At 43.6% G+C, this 27,687-nt stretch overlaps 1 protein-coding gene across 8 annotated transcripts in view; it reads left to right on the top strand.

Annotated features, from left to right (window-relative positions):
• The window catches only part of TRIM67 (tripartite motif containing 67), a 50,156-nt gene extending 33,621 nt beyond the window's left edge, over positions 1 to 16,535 (top strand). For 2 of the 8 annotated variants that reach the window (XM_056852774.1, XM_056852772.1), the window contains 5 exons: positions 1,567 to 1,724; positions 4,952 to 5,090; positions 7,859 to 8,108; positions 14,312 to 14,474; positions 16,422 to 16,535. In XM_056852774.1, the coding sequence (XP_056708752.1) occupies positions 1,567 to 1,724; positions 4,952 to 5,090; positions 7,859 to 8,108; positions 14,312 to 14,474; positions 16,422 to 16,487 (776 nt within the window). In that variant the 3' untranslated portion in view covers positions 16,488 to 16,535. Of the gene's footprint in view, positions 1 to 1,566; positions 1,725 to 4,951; positions 5,091 to 7,858; positions 8,163 to 14,311; positions 14,475 to 16,421 lie in introns of all 8 variants that reach the window. The other 6 variants (XM_056852771.1, XM_056852770.1, XM_056852769.1 and 3 more) reach the window with 4 other exon arrangements.
• The last annotated feature ends 11,152 nt before the right edge of the window (positions 16,536 to 27,687 follow it).

Below are 27,687 nucleotides of genomic sequence, written 5' to 3'. Positions count from 1 at the left end.
TTAGCACTGTGTGTCACAGGCATATTGATGAATCATTGCTCAAAAGCTCTGGATGACTTCTCCCGGTGATGGTATGTAGAAATGGATGTTGCACAACATTAAGAGACAAGATGAAATTCTGCTGGACATTCTGCCTCACTCTATGTGGGATTACCTGTCCATATCTCACTTCTAGTCCTACTGGACACCATGGGATGGGGCTAAAAAAAAAGTATAGGTATGCAAAGTGCACCATCAGCAGAGACTGACCATGGGATCAACCCATAAACTATAAGGCAAATTATATTTCAGTATTTTTTTCAGCTTTCTGTGGTTTGGGCTGCGAATTGGCCCTTAGCATTTCAGTTCAATCCACAATCCCATACACTGCTGTCCTTCCCATCTGCTGTACCTGTTTATTCTCAGACATCTTCCTACCCACCTGCTTCCTCAGGTACAGCACAGTCTTGGCTCTGGTTCTAAACTTCAGTTAGTCCTCAGACAGGTTTGGCCCATAGAATTACTGCAGGAAAAGTCCAAAAGAGAAAACTGTAGTATCTGTGCATGGCAGCAACAATTTGAGATTCACTTTTTCACATTAAATGCCAACACTTCTGCCAGCGTGGTTAAGAGCGGCGGAGTCTAATCTGGTGAACCGGGTTGGTTTCCCCACTCCTACACATGAAGCCAGCTGGGTGACCTTGGGCTAGTCACAAGTCTTTTCGAGCTCTCTCAGCCCCACCGACCTCACAAGGTATCTGTTGTGGGGAGAGGAATTGAAGGTGATTGTAAACCAGTTTGATTCTCCTTAAAAGATAGCGAAAGTCAACATATAAATCCAACTCTTCTTCTTCTACTTTTCATGAAGTAAACATTTCACTCAGAAATGAAATGTAACCGGATGCTCCACTACACTTATTTAGTTCATTGAAATGCCAGCTGGCTCAACATCAAGGTGACACTTTCTCCATAGCCAACAAGTAAAAGCTCTGCTTTCACAGAAAAAAGCGCTGCTCCAGATATTCGCTAAATGGGAGAAACCAGACTTTCTGTGCATTGGAGAATACATCATTCAGTAAAGGCTATAAGCTGCTTAATGTGTTGAAACCCATGACTGTTTTGCAAACTGAGGCTGCTTCTTGGGAGCAAGCCCTGGGGAATAAAATGGGAGTCGACCGGTTTAGGATGGCGCCTTAAAATATGGATTGAGATGTGAACAGTGACTGCTGAATGCACACCAAAGCTGTTGCCAGATTGCATTATCATGTCCAGATTGTGTCCAAGAGACGGCATCATGAACAAACTGCTGATGTTCTCCAGTGGCAGCTCTAATGCCAATTTATTGTTCATGCCTTATTAGGAACATCTCACCATGCTAAAAAAAGGAGAACCAAATGGGAAAAAAGGGAACCAACCAGGAGACAATGGTCCCAGGCATCTGCTTCAAAAGTTCCGTGGAGAGTTGAGTGGAAAGGGGAATCCAGTTTGAGTGATTTTTGGTTACTTCAGAGTTGCCGCGTCTGAATACCGTACTGTTTGTCACCCAGCTGGATCAAAAAGGGCAGAGTTTCACTAATCTGTGCTTAGTTCCTGTTTCAGTACCGCCGGTCCCACTTCTGCAGCTGGAGAAGTGCTGTACCCGAAACAACAGTGTGACGCTAGCCTGGAGGATGCCCCCTTTTAGTCACAACCCAGTGGAAGGCTACATCTTGGAACTTGACGATGGAGATGGTGGCCAGTTCCGAGTGAGACCCGTGTTCCTTGTTCATTTATTTTTGACATTTGTAAGCAAATGGCTAAGTACCCTGGGCCTGCTAAGAGTATGTTCTTACTGAATGGGAAAGAGATTGAACTCAACCTTGAACCAGCTCTGCAAAAGACTGCCCCTTTACAAGAGAATATGTAGAAGAGGGCCAGAAGGGCCACTTAGTAGAAATTGGTGCAAAAGGACAAGGAGAGATTGCAGAATTAAGCACAGGATCTCTGTTTCCTTTGAGAAGTCTCATAACTAGTATTTTTAGGGTACGACTGAGGAGAGTTTGGGGCTGTGGCTCAGTGGTAGAGCATCTGCTTGGCATGCAGAAGGTCCCAGGTTCAATCCCCAGCATCTCCAGTTAAAGGGACTAGGCAAGTAGGTGATGTGAAAGACCTCTGCCTGAGACCCTGGAGAGCCGCTGCCGGTCTGAGTAGACAATACTGACTTTGATGGACCAAGGGTCTGATTCAGGATAAGGCAGCTTCATGTGTAAAGTTCTGTTTGTGAGAGCATCTCAACACACTTATTTGTGTGCTTTAGGGTTGCCAGGTCCCCCCTGGCCACCTGTGGTGGATGAAGACTTAGGGTTGCCAGATCCAGGTTGGGAAACCCCTAGAGATTTGGGAATGGAACCTGGGGAGGACAGGAACCTTAATGGGGTACCATGCCACACTGTCTACCCTCCAAAGCAGCCATTTTCTCCAGGGGAACTGATCTCTGTAGTATGGAGATGAGTTGTAATTCTGGGGGATCCTCAGGTTCCATCTGGTGGCTGGCATGCCTAGTGTGTTTTCAGTAAAATATGGTAAAGAGATATAAGAAGAAATGAATAAAGGGAGAAAAACCAATTTGAATAAAGCATATTGATGGTTGCCCCATGGGTTGCCTACTGCAGGTTGGAAAGTTCCTGGAGATCTGGGAGTGGAGCCTGGGGAAGGGAGGGACCTCAGTGAGGTATAATGCCATAGAATTCATCCTCCAAAGCAGCCATTTTCTTCAGGAAAACCAATCTCATTGTAATTACAGGAGATCTTGGTCTTTTATGCATGGGTTGTTCCCGTCATGGTCACCCCCCTACTACTTTGGGGCTTCATTTTAATTACGCGTGTATTTTCCAATCTTTAGAAGTCACCTCATTCTCTCCTCGCATTCCCCCCCCCTTTTCAGGATGCTGTTTAGCCCCGTTTGAAGTCTGCCTCGATCCCAAATTGAATGCTGGTCCTGTGCACACTCATCACTTCGGGTTTTTCTTCCCATGCTGATTCTCACTTCTCCCTCCCACATGTCTGTCCCCCTCATCCAACCTGTCCCCCTCATCCAACTCATCCAACCCGTTCTTCCCATGCTGATTCTCACTTCTCCCTCCCACATGTCTGTCCCCCTCATCCAACCCCCTCATCCAAAGCCATTTGCGAGTGCACTAGTGAGAGAATAATGCTGGAATACCATGAGGCTGCTTATGTGGTCAATTTCACAGCAAGTGTGGTCAGTTTCAGACCTCAGCCTGATCAAGCAGGTTTTTTGGTTTGTGACTGGTGAAAATGCTGATTTGTGACTGGCAAGAACGCTGAAACAAACGAACTATGCAGCTGCTTATTTGGTCAGTTTCACAGCGAGTGTAGTCAGTTTCAGTTCTTGGCAGGATGGAACAGAGCTGGGCTGATTTGCTGCCGCCCCCCTTTGAAAGTTTGGTGGTTTTTTGGGTGAGTGCAAGACTACCAATTGAGACAGCCAGAAACAAATTGGTTGGGTGGGGGTGTTTGTCCGGACCCTTCTCTGCTTTGGCTGTAAAATGGCCATTCGGTTCAGATCAAATGAAAGAATCCTCTTGTGGGGCTGGCGAGGGCTGGTGACATCTTAAAAAAAAACCAAAACAGTCCACTGCCAATTACAAAGCAGCATTTTCTGGGGGCAGGGACTCACACAGGGTTCAGAAGCTCCACATTTTCACTGGGGATGCATAACTGATCACAAAGTATTCCTGGAATTTCTTCAGGGGGAAAAGCTCCTGTGCATAATGTTTTGAGAATTTGACTGCAAATACCGTGCGGTTAGAGAGCAGCAGATCCAGTGGGAAAAGACCATGCATAAAAGGCCCTTCACCTGGAGGCTGGCAACCTTAGCTGCCCTGAAAGTAATACAGGCCTTTTCAAACAGTTAAAGCATGCAGGTGGCACAGGAAGAGGGGGAAGAGCAGGAATTTTCAGAGCTCTTGATCACACAGATAGAACCTATGAACAGTTTATGCATGTGTCGGTTCCATTTGCAAAAGGTACCAGGCAGGGTACAGGTCCTGCCGCCACAGCCCTGCTCCCCACTCCTACCCGTTGCTTCTATGTATGTTAATTGTTTGAAAAGGGCTTAAGTCAATAGATCGGTTAAAACATGAGTTGGACATATGCTACTCCTTCATCCAGTTGGGAGTTCTTTACTCTTTCCAATTCAGTCCTTTCATAATATACTTAGGTTTCCAAGTAAAGATGTTGGCTGGAAACATAAGGTTTCCAAGTAAAGATGTTAGCCCTTGGCTGGAAATCCCTGGGAGCATTGGGGGGAGGAGACTTCTCAGAAGTCACTTCCTGCCTCAGAAGTCACGTCCTGTCTCAGGAAGTGACATCATAATGTCTAGGCATTTCAAAAATCTCTATGGTTTTACCATAGATATTTTAAATTTTTTAGAGTACCCTGACATTACTTGGTGTTTGGGAAGTGATACGTGGCAGCCCTGCTTATCAGATAGATAACACAGAAATGGTTCTTTTGGGGGAAGAAGTGGAATTATGGGCTGTTACCGCACTTGTATTCCCAGAGATGTATTAAGATTTTGAAAATGTTATAAAAAATACTGTTCGCACTTTCTATGTATTCCCACCGATGTATTAACAGTTTGAAAATGTTATAAAAAATACTGTTCGCACTTTGTTTGGCCCTTTTAGCTGTGAAGACGTCTTCCAACCATTTATAAGCCGTGGTATCCAAAAACCCTTTTAAAGCAATGTTTTTTACGACATATTCAAACTCTTAATACATCTCTGGGAATACAAAGTGCGGTAACCCCCATGGTTTTTCTTCTAATCACATTTGTAATATAACTTTCACTTAGATTTGCTGAGAGTAAAAACTGCCCTGTAATAGGAAATAACTTGCAGTTCACACTTAAAGCTCATAGGTTAAAATGGATTCAGTGAACTCTGTTCTTGCCTTTTTGTTATTTAGGAAGTGTATGTTGGTAAGGAGACCCTGTGCACTATTGATGGCCTTCATTTCAACAGTACCTACAATGCAAGAGTCAAAGCCTTTAATTCATCAGGAGTGGGCCCATACAGCAAGACTGTTGTTTTACAGACTTCTGATGGTGAGCAACTTTAAGAATATGAAAAGTTCCTTCTGCAGAGTTCACTTTAATGTTGTGCTGCTGGACTCTTATCTAGCTGTTGTACGGCAGACGAACATAGCTACCCTGTGCAACTACTTTAATATTATCAGTTAATGTTTCCAGGCCATTTAGCAACCCTTCAAAGAAAACAGGAAAAATCCCAGATCCTAGAAAAATTATGATTATACTGAAAATCAATGTGCAGCCTCCTTTAGAATTGGTTCCTACAAAACTGGGGTAGGTCCCAAAAGACTGAATCTGGGGAAAGACTGATAGTGATGTGGTGGAAGAGCATGCAGAAGGTCCCAGGCGCAATCCATGGCATCTGGATCAGGTGGAAGATGATGTGACAGTAGGGTTGTCAGGTACCTCTTTGCTATCGGCGGGAGATTTTGGGGGTGGAGCCTGAGGAGGGCAGGGTTTGGGGAGGGACTTCAATGCCATAGGGTCCAAAGGCCAAAGCTGCCATTTTCTCCTGGTGAACTGCTCTCTGTCGCCTGGAGATCAGTTGTAAAACCAGATCTCCAGCTAGTACTTGAGGGTTTGCAACTCTATGTGACAGACCTCCACCTGAGACCCCAGAGAGCTGCTACCACTCCCAGTGAACAAGACTGATCTTGATAGACCAATGGCCATAGTCAACAAGAGGCAGCTTCATAAGTTCAAATGCTTAGTAAGATCTCGCACTGAGATTCTTATGCTTTCTGCAGCAGGGCTAAGGGTTGAATTCCAAGGAATTTCTCCCTTGGACCAATTGCATGTGCTTTTGGAGAAGATGTGAAATCAATAACATGAAGTAGGCCCTGAGGGGGCAGGTCATTACATTTGAAGTTGCCCATTCTATAATCAGTGATAAATTCCAGGACTTAATTACATTTTTCCTCTGTGGAAATAATTTCCAAGAAATGTCTTATAAAATATGGATGGTAATTCGTACCTCACTTCCATGTAGTTACACTTGGTACCTATATGGGCAACCCACAAAATTAATCTTGATTATTGATACTTTGCTGTCATGAATCATGAAGCAGATATAGTAATCACATTCTCTCTTCAAATTAATGTTGCCAAACTGTATCAAGAAAAATCATTTGTTCCTAGGGATCCTTAACTGAAAGGCTTATGGGGGATAGTATTCATTTGTAATAAACCTGGTAGTTAGTGGAGTAAAATATCCAGTTTAGGTTAGATTTATATCCCCAGTGTGCATGACCTTTAACAAACATCTGCCTCTAAACACAAATCAATTTTGTAATTTGTATAGCACAACATGGATTTTGAATCAGAATCATACTACAAATCTAGTGGCTGCAGCCAGAACTAGGTATCACTGCAGACTTGTGGCTCTGCTGAAAAACAGCAGCGCCACATCTCGTTCCTGATAAGCTAATAAGACAAAAGATGTAAAAATATTATGGTACAGAATTCTTTGCCCCCACAAAGTGCAGCCAATTAAGTGGCCTCATAATCCAAGGCACTTTATCACTAGATGTTATGGGGAAGAGTAGAGAAGTAGAAGAAGAAGGGTTGGTTTTTTATATGGCGACTTTCTCTACCTCTTAAGGGAGACTCGAACCGGCTTACAATCACCTTCCTTTCCCCTCCCCACAACAGACACCCTGTGAGGTGGGTGAGGCTGAGAGAGCTTGACTTGCCCAAGGTCACCCAGCTGGCTTCGTGTGTAGGAGTCAGGAAACGAATCCAGTGGGGAAACAAAACCAGATTAGCCTCTGCCGCTCATGTGTAGGAGCAGGGAATCAAACCCGGTTCTCCAGATCAGACTCCACTGCTCCAAACCACCACTCTTAACCACTACACCATGCTGGCTCTCCAGCCATATGCAGAGCTCCAATTTTCAGTGAAGCCATATGGAGACTTAACATCTAATCCTAGCCTGGGAGTAGCATTCATGCTGCCTATCATTATGGTCCAACTACTGAATATATACAGATAATAATTTTACTATATGTTATACTGCACATTTTACAAGACATTGTGTTAGATCCAGCAGTTCTTTTCCAATGAGGTATATCCAATGACGCCCTTATGCTATGTCTTCCTCTGATGGGGAAAGTCTCCTGCAGAAAAAAAAAGACAACAGAAGGGAGTCGCTCAATCCAACAGTGGATGGGAGTTACTGGATCCAACCCAATCCAAGCATTTGTGGTAAAAAAAAAAATCCTTAACACTTGGGAGGGTGATCAGATGATCAAATTATGCAGTGATGAAAGAGCTTCATCTGGAGTAATTTGGTTGCCAGTACGGACTCCTAAATTCCTTAGAACTTTGATTGCATGTTGCAGCTGTTCAGATCGGTGGTATTTAAATGTGTTTACAGAGTGGTAAGCTGCATACTGCAGTCAAAGCTCTGCTCACGACCTGAGTTCAATCCCGACGGAAGTCGGTTTCAGGTAGCCGGTTCAAGGTTGACTCAGCCTTCCATCCTTCTGAGGTCGGTAAAATGAGTACCCAGCTTGCGGGGAGGGGGTGGGGAAGGGAAGATGACTGGGGAAGGCACTGGCAAACCACCCTGCAAACAAAGCCTGCCTAGGAAACGTCAAGATGTGACGTCACCCCATGGGTCAGGAATGACCCTGTGCTTGCACAGGGGACCTTTACCTTTACCTTTTTACATTTGGTTGGATCACACTCCCTGTTCTTCATTTGATAGTATGATGCTACTTCAGAACAAACCAAATCTCTTTGGTTGCACCTTTCTAACTTCTTAACTCTTTCCTTCTCTCCAGTGGCCTGGTTTACATTTGACCCATCTTCAGCCCATAGAGACATAGTCCTGTCAAATGAGAACCAGACTGCTACCTGCAGCAGCTATGATGACCGTGTTGTTCTGGGCACAGCAGCTTTCTCCAAGGGGGTCCACTATTGGGAGCTGCACGTCGACCGTTACGATAACCATCCAGACCCAGCCTTCGGGATTGCTAGAATTAACGTGGTCAAGGACATGATGCTAGGAAAGGATGACAAGGCATGGGCCATGTATGTTGACAACAATCGCAGCTGGTTCATGCACTGCAATTCTCACACCAATAGGTAAGCCTTCAAGACACTAGTCTACTTAAGTAAGAATATTTTTCCTTCTTGAGGCTAGCACGTTTGAGAAAACCTCCATTCCCTTTCATCACCACAAGATCTCACAAATTCTGGTTTCTATTGACTTCCACCATAAGCTGTTTGTGCTATATAGTCCTATTGAGATTTGTTGACATGATGTCTTCCTTTTGATATCATCTAAGGCCCAAATTGACATGTTAGTGGCAGACCATTTTGGATAAATACTGGACTGTCCCAATCAGAAGAAGAAGAGTTGGTTCTTATATGCTGACTTTCTCTACCACTTAAGGCAGAATCAAACCGGCTTACAATCACCTTCCCTTCCCCACAACAGACACCCTGTGAGGTAGGTGGGGCTGAGAGAATTTGACTAGCCCAAGGTCACCCAGCTGGCTTCACGTGGAGGAGTGGGGAATCAAACCTGGTTCTCCTGATCAGAGTCCATCGCTCCAAACCACTGCTCTTTACCACTATACCACGCTGGATCACATATAAAGTAGGGGATACCGGTCTGATTTTTACAGAAAGCACATATGAGTGTGGGTTGCTAAACTCTCCCCAACTCACTGTTTGCAGTCACAGGGGCAAGAGAGGCAGTGATGGCGAGGAGGGAACATACTGAATCCATACCAGATTTGGAGAAAAATTGGCTGCAGCTTTTATTGAATGCAGCCAAAGGAGCCACGGCGCAGCATGGGAGCGGATCCAGCATCAAGTGACCTGCCTGCTGCCTGATAATCCCATCCCCCCCCAGCCTGTCTGCCACTGAATGGCCCCAACCCCAAGGCCTCTTAAGGGAGTCCCCAAAAATGGGGGAGGAAGGCGCACAGGCAACACCTCCCCCCAAATGGATTTGCCCCGATGACCAAACTGCCAACCAAAGCTGTGACAGATGCAGATAAAACGAAAACTGAGACCCGAACGCAACTGAAATGCGAAGAAGGGTGGGTGGGAGAGATCGTGGCAACAGAGGGCAAGTGGCAGGAGCAGCCTGCCCAAATAGATAAAGGGGAGTGGGTCAGATCCATGCCGTGAGTTCTGGGGTCACCCGGGACTCCGCCCCCTTTTTCCTTTGGCCAGTGGAAAGCAGCGTGGCTGGCTGGGCTGGTGAGCTTGGTGCCAACGGGGAGGGGGGGAAGCTGTCTTGTCCTCGCTCCCCTCCCCAGGTGAGTCAGGGACCATGATGTTGAATGCTGGTGCAGCACCACTGCACCTCCCAGCCCCCCTCCATTTCCTGCCTGCTGGCCTTGGAAGTGCCAGTGGGGAACAGCGGGGAACAGCAGCAAGAGGTCTCCCACTACTCTCTGTTGGCCTGTGTAATTTGGAACAACTTCGGCACATGAGGCCTTAGCACATAGGCTCTATACTCTTGGAAAACCCATACCCCCGATATTATGGGTGTGAATTGTATGTTTGAAGTCTATGAACAATAGCACTTACTTATGAAATCCCTCTATGTAGATGGGACCTCCATAGAAATTGGACACGGTAAGGAGATAGGGGTAGTGAGCATGATATAAACCCCACCTCTTGCCTACAGCTGTATGTGGCATGACTGTTTGCACATGATTCACGCTTTTTGATTGTGTGTCTTCAGCTATAAAGGGGGAACACCAGGACAGGAATCACTTATAGTTGCCTACTTGCTGTAATGCTGGTTCCTCCTCTCTTTGGCCATTTATGCTTGGTTATTAGCCGCATGATCCCAGCAGAACTGCCTTGTGGCTTTTTTTTTTTTTTTAGTTGTTCATGCATTTTGCCTCCTTCAGAGGTCACTCCATGGCCATGCCACACTTGCCCCGTGGCTTCAGAAACCTCTTTTATCACAAATTTAAATTTTGCCTCGAACCTGTTACAGGTAGGGTTGCCAACTCCTGGTTGGAAAATTCCTGGAGATTTGGGGGTGGAGCCTGGGGTGGTTGGGCATTTGGGGAATGGAGGGACCTCTACAGGGTCCACCCTCCAAAGAAGCCACTGTCTTTTGAAGATTAGTTGTAATTCCAGGAGAGCTCCATGCCCTACCTGGAGGTTGGCAACCCTAATTACAGGGTAGGAAAATGGCTTTGTGTGTATGTAAAATGCCATCTAGTTGCAGCCAACTTATGGCTACCCCAGCAAGGGACTTTCAAGGCAAGAGATTAAACAGGTTGTTTGCCGTTGCCTTCCTCTGCAGAGTTGTCCTTGGTGGTCTCCCTTCCAAGTACTGACCCTGCTTAGCTTCAAAGATCTGACAAGATCGGGCTATACCATGCTGCCTCCTCGCCCAGAAAAAGGGCTTTTGGCCTGCTTAAAGGGCTAAATGTCAGTGAGAGTATTTCCTTATCCAACTGTCTGATTGCAATAATTTTTTGAAACCGTTGGAGAGTGATATTGTACTAAAAAATCATCAAAAGCACACCTCTCTTCACTTTTTAAAATCTGATTTCATTTAGAGCTGAAATAATGTTGAGCTGTAATGAAGTTAGAACTCAGTGAAATAACTGTGCTTTCAACCCCCTCTTTTCTGACAGAATGCTACTCAGTGCCCCAGAAATCTATTTTTATGGATATGTTCTCAGGCATGTCATTTTTTAGCTGTGTCCTGTTTCGGGAACTAGCACAAGAGTTTAAGAAAAGCTATGCTGTGGAGAACATACCAGAAAATGCTCCTAGTTTTTTTATCTCAGCAAAAATTGAGGTGGAGGGGTCAAACAAATATAAAAAATATAGTACATAAAGCGGCTGGGAGACCTTACCGGAGCCCCTCACATTTGCCTTTCTGGATTTTATTTTTGCTATGTAGTCTAGTGATCCAATTTGCCAAAATAATTGTGTTTCTTCATCTCAGTGAAATTCTTTGTAATCCCGCCTGGTTTTGTGCAATATACAGTTTCTTTATTCTACTGTGTGAGCCAGGAATAAAAAATGTTGAGCAATGTCAGACATAAAACCCACCCTGCAGGATCTTGGTCCCAAATAACAATGGTTCGTGGTAAACTGATCTATGTGTATTTATTCTGTGTTGTTTCAACCTCCTGTGTCCTCACTGTATGCTATTTCCTGCCCATGACTATCTGTTCTTTTTAGAAAAATGTCATACAGAACTCTGTCAACAGCCATAGCTAGAAAAGGCAATGTTAATATGATTCACTACCCTTAGTCACTAAATACATTAGCCTGCTAAAGGAAGTAGTTAATATAGCTTCTATTTCCTCATCTGTATCCCTTTGTCCTTCATGACTATAACCACTATGTCAATCCTTCCTTTAAGTATCTTGCATGTTTATTGCTGGGGCAACTAGCAGTGGGGTGGTGGAGAGGACTGTGATAATACAGACAGAGAAAATAGCGCAAGGGATGGGGGTCAAAGGCCTCCTCTCCCAGCACAACTTCCCCAACCCAATTCGCTCTCTTTTCCCCTCATCTCAGCTGCTTTGAACTAAAATAACACTTCAGAAGATGGCAATCCTGGGTCTCCCGTGTGATTGGAAATCTGGCTCTTCATTCACATTTTCGTAACTGAGAGTGTTTTGTTTTGCCTTTTTGCTGTGGACGAACTTAAAACTGATGCAAAAATTATGCCTTGCATGACAGGTTGTAATTCCGCTGCAAAGCTCTGGTGACATTAACAAAGTGTAAGCGCCTGTGGTCAATGCACATATTCAATGGCTTTCTGGCTCAGTGATTTTATATACCATACTATTGGGCTAGCCTAACTCCCCTGAGGAAAAGCGCATTAATGTCAAATTAGTCTTGCACATAGCCGTCCACTGAATCCATAATCATAGTTAGAGCCTGTCATTTAAACAGCTGTTCCTGTCACCTTAACCTATGAAAGACTATTAATAAGAAACATTGATAACATCATAAGCCATTTGCATACCTTCCGAGTTTCCATTTCATAGAAATGTCCATTTTGCACACACCTTGTCCTGGGTTTGCCTTAAACCAAATAAAATATTGTCAACCCCCAAATAAATCACAGTATTTTTCTATACCATTCAGTTAGAACTACCATATTTTATAAGAGGGCCAAGGGCTTCTTGGGAGGAGAGGCAGCATGGTATAGCCCGATCTCGTCAGATCTCAGAAGCTAAGCAGGATCAGCCCTGGTTTGTATTTGGATGGGAGACCACCAAGGAAGTCCAGGGTTGCTATGCAGAGGAAGGCACAGGCAAACCAACCAACTCTGTTAGTCTCTTGCCTTGAAAACCTCCATCGGGTCGCTGTAAGTTGGCTGCGACTTGATGGCACTTTACACACACACACACAGGCTGCTTCCATTGGTGTTGCAGAAATAGGGAGAAGAGCAGCTTGACGCCTCTTAAAGAAATAGGTGTGTCATGTCTTGAAATTTGGTTACCCTACAGTTCACTCCTCCCCACACACATGCACACCATTTCCCTGAATGAATTTCCCACAGTGCCTCAGCCCCAAACCATACTCTTATCACAACAGTTGCTTTTATATCTTTTAAAAACTCTGGAAGAATTGACCAGGAATCTCCCACCATATCTAGTAGTTTTGTCCTGAGTTACTGGACAAAACTGGGACAGCTGAACCAGTGCTCTGAGTGAACCTCTATTCAAATATCATAAAGAAGCCACAAATTGTTTGCTAGGTGAATGAGCCTTAAATCCTCAGGCTCACATGCTCCCTCCCTCCTCTGCTTTTCTCCTCCTCTCACCTGTGGAGCCACAATTTAAGAATTCCTCTTTTAAGACGTTTTTGATCTAACTCTATTTTGATGGCTGGATTTGTTGCCATAACAAATGGAGGTTGTGTCCTTCCCAGGAATAAGCCTTGGTGTAGAGTCCAACTTGGTGTTCCAAGAAACTCTTGAATTTGGTAAGGCACTCAGATTTGGATTTATTTATTTATTACATTTGTATCTCGCCTTTCCTCTTGGTTCAAGGCAGCTTGTAAAAGCCAACTGCAGTTACGGTGGAGAATTTCTCCACTGAGAGCAAGTGGTCTAGAAAGGCAGCATAGAAGTCTCTAATAAATAGAGAGCCAGCGTGGTGTAGTGGTTAAGAGCAGTGGACTCTAATCTGGAGAACTGGGTTTGTTTCCCCACTCCTACACATGAAGCCAGCTGGGTGACCTTGGGCTCGTCACACTCTCTCAGCCCCACTACCTCACAGGGTGCCTGTTGTGGGGAAGGGAAGGTGATTGTAAGCCAGTTTGATTCTGCCTTAAGTGGTAGAGAAAGTCGACATATAAAAACCAACTTCTTCTTCTTAACAAACAAACAAACAAACAAACAAACAAACAAATAAAGTGTAGACGACCGGAGACCCATTCAGATCATGAACAAAAGTTTGCTTTTCGGTGATGCTGAACAAAGCTTCAAAGTTCATATCATGTTAAGTATTAATTTGCCACATTCTTTACTGGATATTGAAAATTATTCAGGTGAAGTAATGGAATTTGCTGCAACCCCCCCCCCCAACATTGATTTCAGTCTGTAGTAGCCTTTTTACACTTTCTGGAGTAGAGTTGCCAACCTCCAGGTACTAGCTGGAGATCTCCTGCTATTATAACTGATCTCCAGCCAACAGAGATCAGTTCACCTGGAGAAAATGGCAGCTTTAGCAATTGGACTCTATGGCCTTGAAGTCCCTCCCCTCCCCAAACCCCGCCTTCCTCAGTCTCTGCCCCAAAAACTTCCCGCTGATGGTGAAGAGGGACCTGGCAACCCTATTCTGGAGAGAACGTCATACAAGTGAACTAGGCAGAATAAAATACTGAACAAAGTACAAGAGACAGTTCTCTCAGGTCTGAATCACATCGTACTGAGGGATCACTTGCTTAACAACATTCCTAACATCAAAATTTGGTTGCAACGGCAAAGCTAGCACTCCAAACCTTCAAAAACCACAAGCCATAATGTTTCATGGGACTTGATATTCAACAATCACTTTCAAGATTATTGAAAGCTGAGCATTTGAATGCCATAATTTCTGATTTAGAAAATTTGCTAAATGGCTGGTGTGCACAAATATTTCTTCCATCTCTGCCAAGTAATGTTTATGGTAACTTTGCAGTATATTTCTTCTTGCACTTTCGTACAGGACTCCTGAATGGAAAGGTACCATATAGCGGCTTCAGGTAACTCACTTCGGTGTTATTGTCTCTTTCATTCTTAGGACAGAAGGGGGTGTTTCGAAAGGGTCAACTGTAGGTGTTCTTCTGGACCTTAACAAACACACCCTGACCTTTTACATAAACGGGCAGCAGCAGGGGCCTCCAGCATTTGAAAACGTGGAGGGCGTCTTCATGCCTGCGTTAAGCCTCAACCGCAATGTTCAGGTAAAATTGTTTTCCGACAGATCTGCTCGTAGAAAGCGAGTTACAATCTCGAGAACAGCAGACAATGCATTCCAAGTTTCTTTCTGTAGTCAAAGGAAATGCTTCTTCACACAATGCATGATTAACTTATAGCTGAATTGGCTTTAAAGGGGGAATTAGACAATGTAACGGCACATATATTTATCAACAGTTATTAGTCAGTCACAATGGCCCTTGGACAATTAGTTCAATGGCTTCCATGTGCAGAGGCAGTGCGCCAACGATTACTAGTTACCGGGCGCAAATAATGAGGGTGTGCTCTTGATTTTGTGTCAGGCTTGTGGGCTACCTGGACTGGCTGCTGTAGGGGCTATCAGCAGATTATTCCCAACTTAAAGATTGGGTCTACAAATTTCGATGCCCTGATGGACAGAAAACAGATTCTGAAATCAGGAACTGCTCCTTGGTTTAAACTTTTCAAAACTGACCATCTTAGCGCTTCTTATTTAGCCAATATACCAAATCCAAAGCTTAGAGCAGCCTTTACGACCCTATAGTTTCAAACCATGCCAACGGCTGTATTGACTGGGTGTTATTGCTGAATTCCAAAAGATCAACGTTTTTGCATCTGTGGAACATCTGCTCTAGAGGAATTATACCACTACTTATTTGAATGCCCTCTATATGTGGAACCCAGGGCTAAATTTCTTGCCGGGTTGGTTTCTGGCCTTAACACTTGTCCTAGTGCTGAGAATCTAGTATTTTTGTTAAAAGACACTGATGGGTTTGTTTCTTATAGGACTTCCCTGTATGCTCTGGCAGCAAAGAAAATAAGGTCCATTATGGTTGCTACCAGAGCTGATCCTTCAAGTTGATTTTAATGGTTGCTAGGTCCCATTGACTGATTGGGACACCACTGCAACTTTTAGTTATTATTTCTCTGTATGCATCAATTTAGCATAGTTTTATTATGTATATCTATTAATCCAGCATTTTATTAACTTCATATTTCCTTTTATTACATATCTGTGGTATCCTGGACATGTTTGTAATGGCCTATGGCTAAATGCAGATAAAGCTGTTACTTACTTACTTACTTACTTACTTACAAATATAGTCAGTTTCTGCCGTTCACTGTGGCTGCTATAGGAAGCAGGACGCTGGGCTAGATGGCCCTTTGGCCTGGTCAAGAATGAGTCTTCTTATATTCTGATGGCTTGCATAGGGGGAGAGGACACGCTCCATGGCAGAACACCTGCTTTGCATGCAGCAGTTCCTAGGTTCAATCCCTGGAATCTCTAGCTAAAAGGACCGGGTAGTAGGTATTATGGAAGACTTCCACCTGAGATCTGGGAGAGATGCTGTCAGTCAAGAATACACAGCACCGGCTTTGATAGTTCAATGGCCTGATTCAGTATAAGATCGCTTCGTGTGTTCGTAACTGTGAGGATGGTCTCCCCCGCCCCATCAATACCTTTTCTTGTGATGAGTAATAAGACTGTACAGTTCCTTTTCGGAGATTGGCCACTTCCTTCTGGAGTTTCCTTTATGGGAACAGAACAGTCCTCCTAGATAAGGCTGTGGAGCTTTTCCTTTTATGGGTTACGTGGAGGATTGCACAGCTCTTTCATTTATGTCTGTAAAGCTCTCCGGGCATCTCCTTTTAGGATTCCCCTGGAAACGTCATACTTTCAAGTCTGGGAAACTGCCTAGAAAATGTCAGTTTTCCACCTGTTCTATGGACAAAGGGTAACAAAATATTTTAAAACTAAAACGGGTAGCTGTTCGGTTTAGCATTGCTCCAGATTAACAGATCTCAGGTGTACTTGGAAGGCAACAACAACAAGACCCCAAACAAACTGAAAAATCCTTCCCCTTTAACAAGTGCCTAGTGCTATAAAACCTATGGGGTGGCTGCGGATTCCCTGTTTCGATTCTACATCCTTGTTCCTTTTTCTCCCCTTGCAGGTGACTCTCCACACAGGACTTGAGATCCCCCAGACTGTAAGGCCTCCAAAGCTGCCAAGCAATTGAGCTCCTGCTACCTAGATCTGAGCTGGATTTTATAATATTTCTAAATAGATTTTGGGCATACGTTGGTTTTTAAAAGCATCTTTAGTTTAGGTCAAAATCAAAATTGGTTGTTAGATTTAGGTTACTTGTTGATATTTTTCCCTACATGCCTTTAAATTTTTTTACATGGTTTCAAGAGTGCTTACATCACTGAACTTCCTGTGCATTTCGGCTGTCAGTGCGCAAAAATCTGGTTAGACTGTAAAAGTCTTTTTCTTAAAAAACAACAACACCCTAATCCTTTTTTAAACAGTTCATTTTTGCTATGTGGCACAAACCAGAGAAAGTTAGCAGTACTTAAGATCTATTGACTACAGTTTAACCTTCTCTGGATTAAGCCAATTGTGGTTACACTTTGCTCCAATGTGGTCTTTGACTGTGATGCACTACTGTGGAGGATTACATCCCACATAGTTTATGGGCTGATGAAACAGTGTATAGAGGATTCTGCCCCAAAGAGGGCTCTTAGGCTGGAGAACTGGCTCCATCCTAAGGTAGGATACATGCCATTTGGATGGGCACCCCAATCCTAATGGGGGGTGGTTAAGGGGCGCCCGGGGACAGGGCAGCTGTGCCACCTCCAGAGCAGCTTGCTGCCCAGCGAAGCAAGCTGAAAAAGCAATTTTGAGGAAAGCTTCATAGAACTTTCCATAGAGTTCCACGGGGCTACGCCTTCCTTTTGGCAGGCGTAACTTGGCGCCTGCAAAAAGGGGCATTCCCGGGCCAAAGGGGCTCGGTGCCTGGGAACACCCTCTTTGATGCCGGCGCAGACCTCTGCACTGTAAAAACGCCGGTGGTGAGGTTGCGCCAGCACTGAAACATGGCACTGCCGTGCGACTCCCCAGAGCCGGCATGAGTGCCGTGTGCCAGTGTTCATGCCACTTTAGCTGGCGCAGAGGTCATACCAGCTCCTATCCCGTTCCCCCCATTAGGATTGGGCTGTTCGTGACCTGTAGGTCCCTTCCATTCTCCACGATAGAACAAAAATTTGAGAAGAGCATGACCCTGTCGAGGACAGTCAGTAGCATAACTCTCACTGATTCCACTGTGAAAAGCTATAATTTTCAAAAGCAATATATGTTGTATTCCTCAAAGTATTTATTCCAGAATAGTTTTAGTGGTTGCAGGATTGATCACAAATACCCTGATCCCCAGTGTATGCGCCTGTATATCTGTCTGCAACATGTGAGTAAGGCTCATACTATGGTGCTATAACTTCACGGCTTGTTACAGGGGGCTAGGCTAGTGGCTGATGTGCCATGTTTTAAGCAAATAATTAGCAGGTGTAGCAGATCTTTCGAGGTCCCCAAAGATCAACTCACTGCAATGAAGCCTTGGAGATGCGGAATAACTGAAGCATAAATCTCAAATGTAGTGAATAATAATGTATCTCAAACTTCTTTTCATGATTCTGTGTTCTCTCCTTTTACCCATTTTCCTGCCCCTTAGCCTCCCTCTCATTGTACCAACCCACCCTCCACCGTCTCATTCCAGTTTGGCAAAATTATGATGCACGTCTTATTCGTGAGTAGTCTGGTGGGTCTGTGCTGATGTGAAGTGTGCGTGCAAAACAAAACAAAACAAAAAAACCTTAACCTAAACACAGCAAAATATTCCATATGGAAGAAGGATAAATGATAACTTGGCCTTCTTCTTCCTAGAAAAGAACTTGGTGGTACTAACACACCTGCAACAAGGGATTCACTTTCCCACAACTAAACTGAGAAGTAGAGCACTGGTGAGTTACTCCATCCAGGATTTGCTGAAAATGGTAAATGGTGTTTTCCTGGAGGAATCCCAGGAGACACACCCTAAAGGAATGCACACATGAGCAAGTGCTTATCAATTAAGGATGTGTGTTGTACCAGTGTATCCAATGGTACTATTCGCAGCATTAATGTTAAGGTGCACTGCTTTGCTTTGTTGGATGGCTCTTAAGCCCTGTTGGGTTATTTTTTGGCTTTCCAAGCTTCCAAATGAGTTGCATCCTAAACAGTAAGAAGAATAAATACTGACAAGCGACAGTTAAGAGTTGCTGTCTTGAGGGGCTAAAAGATATTTCAAGCTGGAGTGAGGGTGGGGAATATCATCAACAATGTGGCAACTAGTTAAGTCAGGATTGCTGTATTTCAAGAACTGTGCTTGTGACCTCCTCTGAGCACAAGGGGAAAGGGAGTGCTTAACTTGAAGGGTATGACCCAACGTTGGTGTTAAGAACCGCTTGTCAGAATTAAGATGGTACCTTGTACCATCAATCACTTATCTAACGTCACCATACCTTCCTGCTTAGCATTATTTTTACTTTTTATTCCCATGCTTTTGAGATATGCCAGGCTTTAGAAACACACCTGTGTGTGCATATATGTAGCCTGTCAGACGAAAGTTAAAACGTGGGCAGAAGCTTGCGTGATGTGTCTGACGCTGCACGGGACCATCTCAGGCTTCATGTGAGGGAGACTGAATGCTTGGATGCTCCCCCCTTGAAATACTTTTTACAAAGCTAGCACATCTGCGAAAAGATAGCCTAGAACCTTATCCCTGATATGCTGTTTTAGCATTCAGATATTCAGTCCTGTACAAGCAGCCCAGCAACAGATGCATCACAATGGGGCTTCTGCTTGTATGTTTCAGTTCTTATGTCTGTGTGTATGTGTGTGTGTGTGCCCAGGGATTTTCCAAATAAGAAACACAGTTTTCTGTCTTGCATGGCATCTTACCTACAGATACAGAGTGTATCTCAGTTAGACCTTGGGATAGTTCAGATACAAAATGGGGGCAGGGGGAGAGAGACTTTTTTTACTTGCAAGAATCATATTACATCTGCATTGTTAAAGCAATGTGTAATTTCTGAGCCATAGAGATAACGGAAGTTGCCACGGGCTGAGATTTGTAAGCTCTTGACCCAAATATTGTATCATTCATAGAAATGGAAGTGCAATAACAAATTCTGCTTGGGTAGCATACTATCTGAATTCGCCTTTCATACTCATGGCAACTAGGCAGGACAATGCATATATACATTTTGCTGTCCAGCAAAGCTTATACTGCATGACAGGCATTCTCCTCTCCAGTCATATGTCTGGTTATTATTCTTCATCTGAATATACTCATAATCATGAATTCAACTGCATGGAAATCTGTGGCACACAACTGTATGCATCTATTTGGAGAAAGAAGCAGATGTGATTGCCATGTTTGTACCACCAAAGGGATTCAATGGCTTGTATCCTACCAGAGACTGAAAAGCACTTCTGCCTTTGGATTGGGGGGGGGGAGGGAGGGATTTGTACTGACTTCCCCTCCCACTGCAGACCCCCCACTATGCCTTCTATGCTGTTCCCAAGGGTCTGCTGACCCCCAGAAGCACAATTTCAAATGGCTCAGTGGGCAGGTCCCACCCCATGAGATCTTCTCTCCAGGAAGATTGTGTTGGACTTGGATACAAGCCAGTGGTTGGATTTCACACAGTGATTTCTAATTACACAAAGACATTTCATGTGAAGTGGCTGACATAACCATTTCATGTAGAACTTCAATTTACATAAGGAAAAAATGCCATTTTATCTAAGAGTTTGGGGGAAGAAATTATAAAGTGCAGCGCTGGGATAACCAGTGCTGAAGAAATGGGAGGAAAACAAACTGATTAAGAACATGCAGTACCTGTGACCAGCCTTTCTTCCAGTCCCTGCTTCCTCCTCTACCTCCTCCAGTCACATAAGCGGCATACAGAGGGTGCTTCTTTTTATACAGAGACTCACCAAGAGAGAACAGCAGGGATGAAATGAACATCTCCCCTGTTAAGTATGCAAGCAAAGGTGCTTTCTTTTTATCACTTTGTTTTATTTTCAGACTTAGCTATTTTTTATTAGAGTAATTTCATTTGAAAACTTTCACATAACCTTTTTGCATTGAAAGTAGCGAAGAACCGTGTTCTGTTTCTTTTTCTCGTTTAACAATTCTGCTCTCTTTTTGTCCCGTTTGGTTTTGGTTTTAAATCCCGTGGGGTCTTCTACAAGCCTACCTCACTTAGCGTGTTACAGACTCTGCTCACTGTGAATTTGCCTTCTATTGACTCAGAACATGTCGCGATAACTTTGGAAGTCCTTCTTAAGAGGGGTTAGTGATATGGTGGTGATTTCCAAGTAGCCGGCCAAGTCCTCTGTTCCCTTGAGTCATAAGACACATCTAAGTGTCTTATGACACTAGGCAACTGGTTCTGGGTGCTGGGGGAATGTGATTCAAGCATCTGGCAGCGCAGAGTTACACCCTTCTAAGTCCATTGACTTCAATAGAAGGGTGGAACACCGCTTGGAACGGCACAGTGAGAGCGTTTCACTTGTGGTTCAGGTCCGAAGCCAGAGATAAGTTTATGAAATCCAGTAGCCCCGTGGGTGTGTCTCCCTCGTATTAAAGAGCTTGAGCTCACTGGTGGATGTGACTGCCAAGTGTGCAGTTTTATACTTTTTTAAAATGACCTTAATACCAGAAAGTGTTTAATTAACAACAGGGAGGAAAAACAGTATAGCTGGTTTAAGATTTTATGAATAAGTTTCTGACTGCTTCAAATGATCCCCGAGCAACATACACTGTTGCCATCTGATTACTGTGTTTTTCATATTTTCTTGCTGTGTTTTGTTTTTAGCTGGTTTTGTGCTGGTGCTTGCACTAGGGCTAGGCAATGAATAAAGAAGATACCATACAAGTCTAGAAATCTAATGAAACACAAGCAATAGACCAGGAATGCATTAGAACTAAGGAGAAACATTTATGTGTTCCCCTAATATTAATTCTAAGAAAGGCGTATGCTTGGCACCATTGTGTGCTTTTTAACTAAACCCAAGAGCCCCTTCATGCACAAGATACAATAGTGGATTTGCCACAGAGCATGCACCCAACAGACAGCCACAGCCAACCCCTATAACCTCTACTTATTTATTTACAATGTTTACATCCCGCTTTTCTGTCCAATCAGAAAGGCGGTTCAGTTCCGGACATCTCTAGTTAAAGGATCTCAGATGTTAGGAAGGATTCTGGAAAACTACTGCCAGGCAGAAAAGATACCACTGAGCTAGAGAGACCAGTAGTGTCAATATAAGGTACTTTTAGACATTCGTATTTACCTGTTGAAGGCAGCAGGAAAAGAGGAAGACCCAACAAGAGATGGATTGACTCTATAAAGGAATCCACAGCCCTCAATTTGCAAGACCTAAGCAAGGCTGTTAAAGATAGGACATTTTGGAGGACACTGATTCATAGGGTCACCATGAGTCGGAAGCGACTTGACGGCACTTAACACACACATTTACCTCAGGTTTTCTGTCTCATTTGATTTTTTAAAAATATATTTAGGTACATGCTTTAAATGACAACAACAGATGTACAGCAAAACATTTAATGTATGAAGAGGTCCAAGTACTAACAAGAAAGTCAGGAATATTATAATTGAACATAATTACCTTTGAATTATCAAAAAAAAATTCTCCCCACTTTTGCCTTCATATTTAGACAGTTGGAGGGAGGAGTGTTCAGATACCGTGGACTGCCAAAAAAACAAATCAGTGGGTTATAGATCAAATCAAGCCTGAACAGACCCTAAAAGCTAAAATGACTAAACTGAGGCTATTGTACTTTGGTCATATTATGAGAAGACAAGAGTCACTGGGAAAAAACAATCATGCTAGGGAAAGTTGAGGGCAGCAGAAAAAGAGGAAGACCCAACAAGAGATTGTGGAGGGGGGAGGTAGTTGTGAATTTCCTGCATTGTGCAGGGTATTGGACTTGATGGCCCTGGTGGTCCCTTCCAACTCTATGATTCTATGAGATGGACTGACTCAATAAAGGAAGCCACGGCCTTCAATTTGCAAGATCTGAGCAAGGCTGTCAAAGATAGGCCATTTTGGAGGACTTTCATTCATAGGGTCGCCATGAGTCGGAAGCAACTTGACGGCACTTAACACACACACACACACACACACACACACACACACACACATAACTGAACAGGAAAAGTCCTAAAAAGCGTTTGTCCCCTGAATGCACATGGAGAAATGTGGGGTTTTATTTTTACTTTTTTGCATTGATCACAAGACGGTGATCAGCATTCTCGGGAGCGGATTGGCATGAATGCGTGTTCAGTCTGTGCAGGAAAAACACACAAAAAGTCTGCGTAGATTCAAAGAAGGCATAAAAATTGTTGTGTGTAACAGCCATTTGCCTGAAATGAGGTGCCAGGATCAGAACGGCCCAAAAGCCATATAGCAGTGAGGCACAGAGCATTACTTTCTGTGCAAGATGTTTATCCTTTGGTATGATCCACTCTACCTACTGGAAAGAATAAACGCAGTCAGTGCCTTACCCTGGGAGGGGACCACAATGAGGATTCCATTTCCAGGCTACAATGGGCAAGTTGATAGATGATGTTGGGGCAGGATTTTGTTCCTTAAGCTTCAGTGTAAAGGTAAAGGTAAATTTGCCAGCATGGGGACTGGCCCATGGGGTGATGTCACAACCTGACGTTTACTAGGCAGACTATGTTTACGGGGTGGCTTGCCATTGCCTTCCCCAGTCATCTACACTTTACCCCCCAGCAAACTGGGTACTCATTTTACCGACCTCGGAAGGATGGAAGGCTGAGCCAACCTTGAGCTGAAACCGACTTCCGTCGCGATCGAACTCAGGTCGTGAGCAGAGCTTGGACTGCAGTACTGCAGCTTACCACTCTGTGCCAACAGGCTCTCAAGCTTCACTGTGTACTGCTTTGTATCCAGATAGCTGGAGGAGCACAAATCAGGCCATGTCTAAATTTATTTGTAAGTAGCAGTACCAGTCTGTGGATCACTTGCTTTCATGTTTCTCTCCTTGGCGTTTGGCTCCTCGTTGCTCATGTGTGGTCAATCAAATGAAATCACGGTCAATCAAATGAAATCAAACCATGCTGCAGACAGGGCCCTAAAATGTGATGGAGAATAAGAACTGGATCAGAGAGATCTTTACTTCCATCTCACAGTGGAGAGAGGTTTAAGTTTGAAAGAGTAGATTGTCACCCTCACATAATGACAGTAGCACAGTATATTTGGGCTGTTTCCCCCATGGTGATCAGGCTGCATGAACATACTTTCTGCATTCTCAGGTGTGTCTATAAAGCAAATACCTATAAAGCTGGCATCACCTGAGAAAAATGGGGAAAGACTTCTGAGCTGCGGCTAAACAATCCAAGTTCTTTAGTCTAAGCCCCACAGGTTGTACTTTCCCCTTAAAAGATCTTGTGTGGGAGACAGTTCAGGCCTACTTGTGATAGCATTTCCCCTTACATTTTGGGAAAACATGTTGGGAAAAGGGCAAAAGACATGCATCTTTGTAATGCTGGGGCCTTCATGTGTGTTTGTGTGAGAGAGGTTTCTGAGACTGCCAACTTTTGATCTAAAATATTGTAGCTATTGCGTGTGGCTGGGCAGGGATAGAGACCTGAGTACTTCAGGCTTTACCTCCAAACTTTTGCAATCTGAATCAGAAACAAAGAACAGTTAGATTGTTTTCTTTTCTGGTGTCTGGGTAACCCAACTTTATGGTATTACAAAGATACACCATTATCTGCCTGCTTTCCTGGCTTTGTTTTGTTTGATTTTTATGCAATGCAATGAAAGTTTAACATTAGAAACGGCTCTTAAAATGTTCTCCCCTCCTTTTGTATTGTAACCTCATAGGACCAAGGAATATCTGTCAGAATCACATGGCTCCTGCAGACATTTCTTGCATAAACATTTGGGTACTGAAATGAAACTAAATTCAGCTTTCCACAGAATGATCTGCAGTACCGGCAAGCTCTTCCTGTAGACAAATCAGGCCAAGAAACACAAAAAAGAGTGTCTCTGTAAACAAATATCTGGGTGGTGGCAGCAGCCCCTTTGTTGAAAGTCTGAAAGTCCTGTAGATCCAATGACCAATAGAAGCGACTCAGGGAAAATGCTTTCCTGTGGGGTTTCTCTTGCTATTGAACTTTCGTCGATTACCGTGTTTGCAAATCAAGAAGTATGGGACTTTCCTTAACGACATCTGCCACACTTTGAAGGACTACATGTAGATTTCAGAAGAATTTAGTAGTAAACATTCTCGCAGGATATGTTATTAGATCTCGGGCAAATTGGAGCTTTCACCAAAATTAAAAAGCGCATTAAAGAGCCTGATTATAACAGCACTACTTTTCGTGCTCGCCGCATTTGTTCATCTTAGTTTTTCGGAATACCACCACCATGCGGTTTGCCTGCTTATACTTATTATTTGACAACTAGAGTCTTTCTAGAACCTTCTGTTTAGCTAGACTGAATGCTAACCCCTCTATGCTTATGCAGGGCAGGATTTTGAATATACCATACCCAGCCAGGACCTGTCTTTGCTCTTCTGGCTCTATTGATTCATTAGCTCATGCCCTCTTGGAATGCCGCTTCAATGAAGAACTTCGATCACGTTATATCTCTCCCTTTTTAACATATAAGTCTAATGCCTATGTGTCTGACATAATGCCATTTTTATTAAGTGACAGGGATCCCAAGGCTACATTGTCAGTGGCAAGATTTATTTCAGTCCTTATATCCCTCAAACACTAGATTTACGCTGCTCCAGATCAATGGATCGAGGAGCTTCTAAAGGATAAAGGAAAATAGTAAACAGGTAAAGGGGGTTGAAGGTTTAGGCTAACACCCCCCCCCCTCTAATTCTTTGAATATGGAATTCACATCCTTGGATTGCCCTTGATCACTGCGGGGTGGGAGGGGAAGGATATGTTTTGGAAAATCGTAAGACATCATTAATTTACAGCAGTATAGAAAACTATCTTTTGTAATTCTTCCTCTTAGTTCCTTAACAAAATTGCCCCATATTATTCTTGGTGCAGGAAAGCAGGGAGAATGATACAGAAGTATGACAGGCTGTGGGACTGTGCACTTGCTCAGTGGCTTCTTTCCTTCTGATTAAAAAGAAAAAAGAAAACCTGAGCCTAAAATGGCGGCTGTGTTGATGTAATTCTATCTGACCATCTGTCATTCATTCTGATTTTTTTTTTGGGTGGGGGGAGAAATTAGTTTTCTCTTTGGGAAAGAGAAATTGTAATGAAAACATGACAGTGGGTTCTGCATGCAAATTGGACTTTCCAGATTTAGAAAATACAGGCAAAAGGATCTGTCAATTACCACTGTATAATGCAAAGAATATATAGATGAGGGCTACAATCCAGCAGTGAGTATGCTTAAAGTCACTGATCCCAGTGGTTCTAATCATGCCTAGCTCTGCATCAGATTGTGCCTGAAGTATATAGGACTGAGTTTTAAAACAATTGAAATGAGATATATTAGTTTAAGAGGAGAAGTATTAATATGTAATGTAATGTATGATGTATACATACCAATCCATCTTAGTGTAAATAATGCATTGTAATGTACTGCTGTAGTTGGTTATTGGTCTGTGGTCAGGTTCCGCTGTAGTGTTGTAGTTTTTTTTTAAAAAATGTGTTCAGCAAAAAAAGAAAAGAAAAAGAGCACTTGGTTTCCCAGTTTCTTAGATGTTAGAGCAAGAGGAAATGTGCTGTTTTGACTTTTATCCTCCTCTTTTAAAACATGGATAACAATTCTGAAACCAGTTGAGACTCAGCAGGCCACCAGAATGCATGTCCCGGTCATTTGCTCACTATTGCAGTTTAGGGTATTGCAGACGTATAAAACTACAGCTGTTCTTCACCTGCAACACTCAAGCCCCGTTTGTGCATTTATCAGACTGGCAATCCTCTGTGCCATGGATACATACAGCAGAACACGTGCCATCTTGTGACCTAAATGGGCATGATCTTCATCCTTCTTTTTCAAAGACGTTAGAACAGAGACCTCCATATGGAGCAAAGGAATACTACAAGGCACAATACCGTTCTACCATGCAGAGGGGATCACCTGGTGAGAATGGGTCATGCAGGTGGGGCAGAGTTGTAGTACAGCCCTACTGTGGCCTTTACTACATTCACAGCAACACTTGATGGGAAATCGAGAAAGTGTGGTAGAGTGTAACAATACAATCTCTTTGTAATCTCAGTGAGTCTTTCCAAAGTTCAAGTACCAACTCAAATCAATAACGAAAGATGCAGGAGGTGAAAGGCAGCTCATGATTGCTAACATTTAACCTATTTTATTTTTAAAAGACAGTTTCCTATTTTTATTGACAATATTTATTTGAGGAATTAAAAAGAGTGGCAAATTCAAATTTGTTACAATGCAATAAGTATATTCAGGCTTCTTCAAGCCAGAAATAACAATAATCCATGCAGAACTCCAGAGAACATACAAACCAAGGCTTCTGCATGCTCACACAATACTGGAAGGTGGGTATGGGTTTTATCTAAAAAGGATTCACTTGTGGGGCTGGACTAGCCTATGTTCGCACAGTTTTTACCCTAACAAAACATTCCCAAGTAAGGGGGAGGGTCACAGAGGTTCTCATTAATCTCACATGATCAGAACCCTGTTGAGAAGGAGGGTGACAGGGGGAAAGAGCCACACGATTGGCCATGTCCGTCTTCCCAAATGGCCCAGTTGTGTGGACACTTTTCATCCCCATACCATATACTTTCCATGCAGAGCTTATCCATACAATTAAAAGGTAAAGGTAGTTCCCTGTGCAAGCACTGGGTCATTACTGACCCATGGAGTGACGTCACATCCCGACGTTTCCTAGGCAGACTTCGTTTACGGGGTGGTTTGCCAGTGCCTTCCCCAGTCATCTTCCCTTTACCCCCAGCAAGCTGGGTACTCATTTTACCAACCTCGGAAAGATGGAAGGCTGAGTCAACCTTGAGCCAGCTACTGGAAACAGACTTCTGCTGTGGTCGAACTCAGGTCGTGAGTAGAGCTTTTGACTGCAGTACTGCAGCTTACTACTCTGCGCTTCGGGGCTCCTGCCTCCATGCAATTAGCACCGTTCATATGCTAACTATATTTCAAAATTTGCACTCTGCTATGGAACACTACCCTGCAAAAACCTTTTACAGTATCCCCAGTAGGGGAATTATATATTCGAATCAGTGTACTTTAGAGTACCGTAGTACCTGGACCAGATTATGGCAAAACTATCCAAGCAAAGGAGTGTGCAACTTTCCTATATACACTGGGCTCCTTTTAAAATC

The sequence above is a fragment of the Euleptes europaea genome, chromosome 7 (assembly GCF_029931775.1).
Source record: "Euleptes europaea isolate rEulEur1 chromosome 7, rEulEur1.hap1, whole genome shotgun sequence".
Lineage (NCBI taxonomy): Eukaryota > Metazoa > Chordata > Lepidosauria > Squamata > Sphaerodactylidae > Euleptes > Euleptes europaea.
This window is presented reverse-complemented; position numbering and strand designations above follow the sequence as displayed.